At 40.1% G+C, this 10,638-nt stretch overlaps 1 protein-coding gene across 1 annotated transcript; it reads right to left on the bottom strand.

The window, feature by feature from the left end:
• Positions 1-864: 864 nt before the first annotated feature.
• DIO1 (iodothyronine deiodinase 1) lies at positions 865-9,036 on the bottom strand. Its single transcript, XM_006133457.4, has 4 exons — positions 8,635-9,036; positions 5,877-6,020; positions 2,255-2,454; positions 865-1,333 (listed from the first exon to the last, which is right to left on the bottom strand). The coding sequence occupies exons 1-4, from the start codon at positions 8,963-8,965 to the stop codon at positions 1,268-1,270; spliced, it is 741 nt and encodes a 246-aa protein (XP_006133519.3). The 5' UTR covers positions 8,966-9,036; the 3' UTR covers positions 865-1,267.
• Between the last annotated feature and the right edge of the window lie 1,602 nt (positions 9,037-10,638).

Raw genomic sequence — 10,638 nt, 5'->3', positions numbered from 1 at the left:
GCATAAGGAATATAGACACAGTTTATTTCTGTGATATATAATATGTTTTATATCAGATGCTACCTATACTATTAAGGATGAGCACATGAAAGCCATTACACATTTAGAGAAATAGCCATGATTTTTAGAGGCTAGCAATTTCACTATATGAAAAATTTTGGTCCAAAGGTGTATGAACAGGGTAGCAATGAATCTATAAAAACACTTTTGATCTTTGCACTTTTATTTTTTATTTCTACTTCTATTTCAGAAGGAGCAGGGCAGGGTGAAGGTAGGGTTCGGGGAGGCAAGCTCTCAGCCCTTCTGCTGAGGCCCTGCCTCCCAAGGAAGCCATGCTGCCTCCCTGTCCCCTCCCATCACAGGGAGATGAGGCAGCATGCCGCGCATGCGTGGCTTCCACCACCACAGGGAGGAGAGGTGGGCGGGCGGTGTTTAGCTCCATCCTCCCCAGCCCTGGAGCATGGGGAGGGTGGGTGGTGCGTGGCCTCAGCCTCTCCAGCCACAGAGCACAGGGAGGAGGGGTGCTGGGGGCAGCAAACTCTGCCCCTAGAACACCTACAGTAGGCATTCTGGGGACAAAGTGTGCGCAGGGCCAGGCTGGTGGTTTGAGAAGACAATGCCTTCCCCCACTTAGCATGCCGGCCACCCGTGTCTGTTTGGATTTACTTTTATTTCCAATGTAGTGACCTGTAGTTGATGGGTACCTCTGTGACCCCATATCTGGGCTTAAGGCTTGTTTCCAGTATGAGGTAGATTGACACTGCAGCAATTTAGACACAGGCCATTGATTTTTCACATCTGTTTAGACGTGTTAAATCAATCTTCAAGCACTCCCCCTTTGACTCCAGTATTCTACCAGGATAAGAGTAGCCAGAGTTGACAAGAGAGCAGCTCCCACCAACTTTAGTGCATGGAAAATGCCACGGGGTGTATGTCGACTTCAGTTATGTTATTTGCATCACTGAAATCATGTAGATTAGATTAATGGAAGGGGTGTTAGTGTAGACCAGGCCCTAGAGAGCTTTTCCATCAGTTTCAGATGGTGTTGAATCATATTGATGTCTGCTTCTTGAATAGGGTAACTCATGCTATATACTTGTCCACCCATTTTCTCTTGGGTGAGTGTGTATTTTTTTTAACCTGATTTATATCATTTTAAAAATAAACAGCAATAAAATATATATTTTTTTAAAAGGACAGAGCAAGTTATTCCTTGATCACTTTCCAGATAGACCACTTTATCCTTGGGGGTTTCTGATTTGTTCACCTATTTTAGATTTTCCAAGATTGCACGTATGTCCTGTGGATGATAATTCCAAGGTCCCTCTCCACCCTGTAAAGTGAATAAATACAGAATTGTTCAGATATATTCCCTGTATAGAGGAGTCTCCAGTGGTGCATAGCTGGCATAGCCATTTCCTGCCCCACCCACCAAAGACCCTGCTGCAGGAGGAGGAGTGGTCTCAGTGTGATGCACTGTAAGTCTGCTCAGGTAGTAGATGAACTCTTGGGACCCACCCATTGCCACCTGTGCATAGCTTAGAACAGCCTGCACCAGAGCCAGCTAAATAATCATGGAGCATTAAGTGATTGCCTAATGGCTACCCTTTCTTGTGCACCAAGCAGAAACAGAACAGTAAAGAATCTGGCCTATGTCATGTACAAACTTTTAGATATATATCTGTATAGTAAATTACAAAGTAAAATACAGTTTTAACTGCTGGAAAGTTTAATGCTGAAACTTGAAAGTTAATCTAAATAAAACAGATGTAGACTCTTTTAACAGGCATGGTCTCTGGCTATCAGATAATAATTAGCACTATGTCTCAATGCTATACAAAAAAATAACTCAAACTTCAAAACACTCTTTTAGTCTAGTTGATTATTATTGTCCTCACAGTTGGTAGACTTTTATGCAGAGGTTAAGGTCAACCAACACGTTGGAGAAATAGCTGGAGTTAGAATGTAGAGTTTCTTTGCTTCCAGTCCTGTGCTCAATATGCTTTCACTTTGTCTCATTACGAAAAACTGCATAAATACTGAGGCAGAGCCAGGTAATCAAAACTATACATAAATGCCAAGGCTTTTTGGTGCTAATAATTTAATGAACAATGTGGGTATAATTAATTTTAAAGTTGTTGGAAATGGAACACAGTGAAAAATGTTAATCATATACCTATCTAGTATGTGGTGGATAATACATGCTTATTTTAACAAGTTAAAACTATACTGTAATGTGCTCAGAGTTCATTACCTTATAGACAACTTTTCCTCCTTGTACCACATAAAGTCTTTCTGGCAGAGCTGCATATTTTGAACCACTTAGGTTTTCCATTGTATCTAAAACCACTGGACATAAAGGATTCTTTTTCAAAAGAAATTGTGCAGCCTTTTTTCGTTCTTGAAGGCTTTGGTGATTTTTAATAACAATGTTATTTTTAAAAGCCCATCCATCTTTAAAAGAGAAGAGAGAGGAAAGTGATTTTATATATATATATATATATAATTGTGTGTGTGCACTCACCAACAATTGCATTAAAAGAACTATATTAAGGTTGCAAAGTCAAGCACTGGGAAGTTAAAAAATGCCAGAATTAGGATTGCCTGTGCAACCTTAATTCCGAAGGCTTAAGCATGTGCATTATGACATAATTTTCAATCACATAATCATATACCATTGACAGCAAAGGAGACCCATCCCATGCTCTTTATGTGCCCAAACCCACCATGGCTCTCAGCGGCTTAGAGCTGCATGTGCAGGAAAAGTCTTGAGCAGCCCCAGGTTGGAACATGCCCACTTAGAACAGATCTTCAGAAATGAAACTGCTGAAAATCTAGGAAGTCTCTAAAAGCATATGCAAATCATGATTATATGCTTAAAACGTTTGTAACATGATCAAATTTGGAGGGATTTTTCACAGAGATGGAAAAAGGCATATTCCTGACACAAAAGCTACCTGTTGCCTAATTGCAAGTACCTGCTCCAAAGTGGGGTACTAAATCTGTACAAAGAAAATATTAGTTTTTTTTAATATGAACAAAATGTATTTTTTCCCCTAGCCTTGTTCTTGCAAACAGATGAACTGTTTTTATTAAATTTAAAAAAAAAACACCACCAGCTTGAGACAGATACCTTGCATGGAAAATTTCAGCTCAAATGGACAAAAGTTTCACAAAGTTATGAGCAACTAGAAAATAGTTTATAATGGGAAGTATTGGAGAAACTCCAATAGAAATTGCTAGCAGCCCTGTGCTGTAATATTATTCACACCAATCTATATACCATATAATTTCAATAGCTATGTTAATGACATGCATATCCAAAAAAATTGCAAGCCATTTAAACTTCCAGGAAAGCAGTGTATCAAGGCCTTTGTAAAGGAGACTAGAATGGGAATGGCAGACTGTTCTGCCATTCACTTTGCAGTAAGTAACTTAACCCTATTTTTCATAACTAGCCACATCATTTTGGGAGGTTTCAATTTTTTGGCACCCAGCTTGAGACATATAGATGACAAGTTTCAGAGGGGCAGTTGTGTTAGTCTGATTCAGCAAAAACGAGGAGTCCCGTGGCATCTTAAAGACTAACAAATGCATTGGGACATAAGCTCCAACGAAACGAGCTGCAGCCCACAAAAGCTGAAATTCATTAGTCTTTAAGGTGCCATAGGACTCCTGATTGTTATTGCTCTTTCTGGTCCTCTAGAAACAGATTTCAGATTTCTGGAAATGTGGTATGTTACTTAGAATTTTAAACTGATTTTAAAAATTGATGGTGTGTCTCTCATCAATATACAAACAATTTCTGGCACATGCATACTGTTTTATTTTTTTAAATTCATATGGTACAAATACTATTGAAATATTTTAAATGTAAAATGTGTAGCAGACGCAAGCTTATTTAAAAACTAGAGACTAAATCATTTTCAGCTGTTCCACATCTATTTAATAGACATTGAAAGGTGACACATGGATGGATAAATGGTGTGGTGTTAGCTAAAATTGTAGTGTGGACAAAGCAATACATATTCTAATTAATATATGCTAAACAGCTCAAATTAAAGCCTAAAGTTCTTCCTTTCATAGATGTTAAAGGCAGTGTTCCTTGTCTATGCTGGACTTCTAAAAACTAACGTGCTGACATCCTAGTCTAGACAAGGCTCAGGTTAGGTATGTTAATGGGTAACAGATTAACCTTAACAAGTGATGCTTATTAGGTAACAGACAGTGCTTTTTTTGTTTAAAAAAAAAGTGCTGGTACTAGGGTTGCCAGAGTGTTTAAAAAAAATTGATAAAAATTTGTTGAGCAAAAAACACCGGGGAACATTTGTTGAGCCAAAAAAAAAAAAAAGTGCTGGGAGTAATTTAGGAGGTCAGGACTCCTTTAATTGCCACGTGTCCCAAGTGGGCTTCTGTCTGGCACAGTGTGAGTGCTCCCAGAGCTGTCTGGGGGCTGTGCCACAGGAAAGTGCGGAGTGTACCAGTGCGTAGTGCCACAAAAAAAAAAAGCACTGGTAACATAACCAGTAACTGACACCACTGGATCCCCACATGGGGCTGCCAGCAGCTCCAAAAGGGGACAAAAGCAGCCGAGCTGGAGCAGAAAAATCAGAGGACCAAAAATGCTAGCATGTCTAAATAATAGAGTAAAAGAAGTAATTTTAAAGGCAAAAAGGCCACCTTTAAAAGTTAGAAGTTAAATCCTATTGAATATAATAGAAAAGAACATAAACTTTGGCATGTTAACTATACAAACAAATTAGACAGCCCAAGAAGGAATTTGAAGAGCAACCAAATAACACAATTCATTAAACAGTGAAAAGTTGCCAGGACCAGATGGTATTCACCCAAGAGTTCTGAAGGAATGCAAATATGAAATTGCAGAATTACTCATTGTGGTATGTAACATATTTCTTAAATCAGCAACTATGCCAGATGATTAGAGAGTAGCTAATGTGATGCTGATTATTAAAAGGTTCCAGCTGTGATGCTGGCAATTACAGGCCATTAAGGCTAACTTCAATACCAAGCAAATTGGCTGAAATAATAGTAAAGGACAGAATTATCACACAAGTAAACATGCTACATTGGAAATAAGGAAACATGGATTTTTTTAAAGGGAAATCATGCCTCACCAATCTACTAGAATTCTTTGGGAGAGTCAATAAGTATGTTGACACGGGTGAGCCAGTGGATATAATTTACCTAGACTTTCAGAAAGCCTTCAACAAGGTCACACTCCAAAGGCTCTTAAGCAAAGTAAGCAGTCATGAGATAAGAGGGAAGAGCCTCTGATGGATCAATAACTGGTTAAAATCCAGGAAACGAGGGGTAGGAATAAATTATCATTTTTTCACAAGTGTGAGGTCCCTCAAAGATCTCTACTGGGACGAGTGTTGTTCAACATATTCACAAATATTCTAGAAAAAGGGATGAACAGTCAGGTGACAAAATTTCCAGATGATACAAAATTATTCAAGATAGCTAAATCCAAAATTAACTGCAAAGTGTTGGAAAGGAATCCTACAGTGGCCAGTGCCAGATGCTTTAAAGAAAAAGAAGAGAATAAGGCAATTTTGAATGGTCCATGTTTAAACGTTACATGTAAGTATTTCAGTTGAAGATATGAAAATTCTCATGTGTAATGTTGAGCACATGTAAATCTTTTCTGGACTGGGGCCCTTGTCTTAGTCTGCAAATAAGCATATTGGAATGGGCATACTCACTCAGCGCAGCAGGCCATCTAGCCAAATATAAAACATAAACCAGATGTTAGTCCCAGAGCTGTTGGGTCCTGCCCCAACCATGATTCAAACAGAAAGATCCATATCTGTTGCATCATCACACATTTAAATGTTTTGCTGTCTGTACTGTACCTTTTGCATGAGCTTCTTCAATATAGATTATAAGGAAATCCGCTATGGAGTTAAAATCTTCAACAAGTTTGTTGAACTCATCGAATTTGAAAAGAAATGAAGGTCAGGTGCAGCTTCCAAAATTCAGGACTAAAGGCCTGTTGTCTGCAACAGACGTGAAATAATTTTTAAAGTATCATGTTAAACAGATGATGAGAAAAAGGACAGGGTTAGAGTTAAGGCCTGGGCAAAAATTTGGGCTCTGTTCTTAGCCTTGTTACACCCTTCCTGCATTATCTTGGATGAGTGACTGATCACCTGATTTTTCAAAGGTATTGAGCTCTTCTGTAAATCAGGCCATTAATTTCTCTGTACCTCAGTCTCAGTATGAAAAATAACCCCAACATTGCTCTCCTTTTCTTACTGGAGCCCTATCTGATTTATTCAGGTCCCAATCCTACAATAAGTTTTATGAAAACACTCAGACTCCTGTGTCCATGCATAGTCTCAGTGAAGTAAATGGGGCTCCATACAGGCGCAGGCATCTGCTCACATGGAGTTCATTGCAGGATCCAAGCCTTAGACCGGGGTCGGCAATCATTTTTTACCAGGGGCCATTTCACAAATTTTTGAAGTGACCCCAGGCCACAATGGAAGGGGCAGGGCCTCAAGTGGATACTTCCCTGCTTCCCCACCCACAGATCATGACTGGTCTGGAGGTGAGGGAGCATGTGAAGTCTTTGGCCCCTCCCCCCAGAGGTTCCCCCTAGGTGACCATGCCCCTGGTGGTGGGAGGAGACTTCACATGCTCCCCCTTCTGCCCCCAGGTCAATCAGGCCTTGGGGGCGGGGGAGCACACAAAGTCTCCTCCTGCCCTGCACTCCTTGCAGGGCAGAGGAAACTTCACGCACTTCTCCCTGCTCCCAGGCCCTAATTGATCTGGGGGAGGGGGAGCAGCAGGGTCTCTGTGGGCTGGATCAACCCACTTAGTGGGTTGGATCTGGCCCGCGGAGGCCCTTTTGCCCACTCCTGCCTTAGACTGTAAGCCTCTTGCGGGTGGAGGAACTCTAATTTAGTAAATGTGTAGCAACCAAAATAATAGCCCCTCTATCTCAACTGAGATCTCTAAACGCTACTGCAAAGCAAATTAGTATGAAGGTACTTTAAAATATTCTGCATGTTCCTTAAAGAATAAAGACCCAGATTTTCAAAGACCCAAATTTTCAAACCTGAATGCCTAAATTTAGACTTTCAAATCCATTTTTAGGCACCTAAATATTAAATTCCCACAGCTCCAGTTGGTGTTGGGGAAGTTACAAATTCTGAACATAAGTTCTTTTTTATTTATGTGCCTACATTTTGTTATAGGAGGAGCCTAGTTATAAGACAGCTAGATCTGAAAACTTTGGCTGTATTTTTAATCATGCATCCTAGGCTTTCATGATTTCAATGTGATTCAGCAATCCTCTTGCCCAGGCAGAATTCTAAGTATTCATTATTACTATTTATTAAACAAAGTCTGTTCAAGCCATGGAAGTAAATATTTCCTGTCCTGCTAAGGGCCTGATTCCCCAAATGCTTATGCATGGACCTAACAAAAAACCTCTGCACAAATATTTACAGGAATACTTTCTTGTGTTTGCAGGACCTTGATTTAAAGAGTGTTCCTAATGACTTAATAACATTGGCTGTGCTTAATTTCAAAATGTGATGCTATCATTCTCCCACTTCAAAATGGCCTAATCTTGGATTAATCTCTGAATACACTGTACATATCTTCCTCCTATGCTGTATCAATTTTGAAATTGATTGTTTGGGGTTTTTTAAAGCCCTGGTTAATATACATGGAACTAGAGAATGCAACTTAATGATTAATAATGTATGCTGCAAACATCAAAGTGGAAGACAAAGTACAAAACAGTTTTTCTCTGTCAGCATTATTTTTGTTCATTTGGAAACTAACAAACATCTTTTCTGCACTTCAGTCTGGTTAATATGCATGGGCTTTCTCCACTTGTGTGTAACAGTATACAAAATGTATTAAGTAAATAGTTCTGGTTATATTTGCCTATTTCACCATGATAATTTATTATATTGGTTTTCAGTAGACAGATGCTCCCTCCCAATCCATGACAATAAGTAACAAATGTAATACCTGTATGCATTGGAAAACTGCATACAATTGTGCAGTTTCAAAGACAAAGATTTTTCTCTAAAACCACCAATGCATGTACATGATTGAGAAACTCCACTGTTAGGACATTTCAACACAGCAGAGCTAAAGCCGAAATAAGCTACTCAACTTCAGCTACATCAATTGCATAGCTTAAGTAAAAATAGCTTATTCTGGCTTTTGATGCTGTTTACAGAGCATTAAGTCCGAGGAAGAGCACTCTTCCTCTGACTTCCCTTACTCCTCATAAAATGAGGGTTACAGGAATCAGAGTAGGAAGTCCTCCAGCTCAACATTATTTTGACATTGTCGAAATAACTGTTTGTAGTGTAGACGTGAACTACATAATTTTGGAATAACATCAATTATTCTGAAATAACACTGCTGTTTAGATGTACCCTTAGAATGTGATCTATTCTTTTCTACTTAAATCCCTCTGCAGCTAGTTGCTCTTAATCTAAACTGGTTTGCAGAATCTGTAATTGGCAACTTAGCTGTAACTTAGCTCCCTAATCTCCAAATAACATGTCTCAGTCAGTCTGAATACTCTATTTTATTTTCTACTCTAATCATGAGGACCCAACCTATTTGGATTATTTTACTGACCTTGCATGAAGTCCAAGATATGATGTATTTCATTGCTGAAGTCTGCTACCGGGGTGTTGGGAGCATTATGTCCTTCAAATGCTTCATCTTCTAACCTTTTCCACTTCACTTTCAAAACAAAGAGTAAATATTTAAAGCTGAAGAAAGTTGGGCCCCAGTTCTCGTAGCTGAACTTTGGATTCTTGTTTATGCTGCTCTTTTGTCCTCGTTTTAGAATATGTCTTTTCATCGTTTCTGGGAATAATATCATCAGCATTTTACCAACAGCAACACACAGAGATACATACAAAAGAATCAAGGTTTTTTGTAAAATTACCCTAACTTTGAACATTGTGTCAGACGCAGACAGACTGCTTCCAAAGAAAACAGTGTAATGGAGCTGGAGCAAAGGTAAAGGAGGAGGGGAAATGAGGTTAAAGAATAGTCAATCACATGTTTGGCCAAATTCTACTCTCTCACAGTTCCACTCACTTCAGTGCATGGGATGTGACTGAGACTAAAATATGGTCCACTATACTGCGTATCTTGAAAATAAATCAGGATGTTAATTACAGCAAAGAATGTTTTACTACTATTAATTTTATTAATGCACATCTAAGACTTATTACCAAAATGTATTGCATGTATTACAAATGAGAAGACTGACTACATACTAGATACTTTTCTGGCAGCATTAACATAATAATAATTTGGGACCTATTCCTGGAAAAAAAGGACTTGCTTTATTTTATTAATTGATGTCACTGGGACCACTTGTGCTTAAAATTAAGTACAAATTCTTCATTGAGTAGTGTCCCTGTGGGTACTCCACTCAGGTCTCGGTGCATCCTCATGCAGCTGATTGGAGATTTTTGGTGAGCAGTGCCCCTCACGCTGCACCTGCACACCCAGAGTCCCTGCCGTTTGTCAAGTCTGCACGTGGTGTGAGCCCTGTCAGTTGCTTTTCTACCATCCTCACTGAAGACAGAGTCAGAGCAGTGCTCTTCTTCCTGACAGGAAAAACAACATTTCTATAGTTAGACTTTTCCTCATAGGTTAGTCAGTTAATGGTAGTTTTCAACATTAGTTTAAAAAAAAAAAGAGAGAGAAGTGCCTCCGCCGCAGCTTTTTTTCTTTAACGTGCTAGGTTCTCCCAGCTTTAAAAGATGCGATTCATGTGGAGACTCAGTGCCCATTTCTGATGGCCATTTCTCCTGAGTTAAACACCTGGGAGAGACTCATGCAGCGCATAAGTGCCCGCACTGATAGAACATGACAGCCAGAGCCAGAAAAGACCGTGAAATGCAACCACCATGGGACAAACCTGAGGAGACACAGGGACATCAAACTCTGGTATAATCCTAGCCTTCACAACCTGGGGGTTACAGTGAATGAGAAGCTGGATATGAGTCAACAGTGTGCCCTTGTAGCCAAGAAGGCTAATGGAATATTAGGTTGCATTAGGAGGAGCATTGCCAGCAGATCCAGAGATGTCATTATTCCCCTTTATTCGGCTCTGATGAGGCCACATCTGGAGTATTCTGTCCAGTTCTGGGCCCCCCCAGTACAAAAAGGATGTGGACGCATTGGAGAGGGTCCAGTGGAGGGCAACCAAAATGATTAGGGGGCTGGAGCATATGACCTATGAGGAGAGGCTGAGGGAGTTGGGTCTGTTTACTCTGCAAAAGCGAAGAGTGAGGGGGGATTTGATAGCAGCCTTCAACTTCCTGAAGGGAGGTTCCAAAGAGAATGGAGAAAGGCTGTTCTCAGTAGTGACAGATGGCAGAACAAGGAGCAATGGTCTCAAGTTGTGGTGGAAGAGCTCCAGGTTGGATATTAGGAAAAACTATTTCACTAGGAGGGTGGTGAAGCACTGGAATGGGTTACCTAGGGAAGTAGTGGAATCTCCATCCCTAGAGGTGTTTAAGTCTCGGCTTCACGAGGCCCTGGCCGGGTTGATTTAACTGGGATTGGTCCTGCCTAGACCAGGGGGCTGGACTTGATGGCCTTCTGAGGTCTCTTCCA

The sequence above is a fragment of the Pelodiscus sinensis genome, chromosome 9, assembly GCF_049634645.1.
Source record: "Pelodiscus sinensis isolate JC-2024 chromosome 9, ASM4963464v1, whole genome shotgun sequence".
Lineage (NCBI taxonomy): Eukaryota > Metazoa > Chordata > Testudines > Trionychidae > Pelodiscus > Pelodiscus sinensis.
The sequence above is the reverse complement of the archived record's forward strand: the minus strand, read 5'-3'. Positions and strand labels throughout refer to the sequence as shown.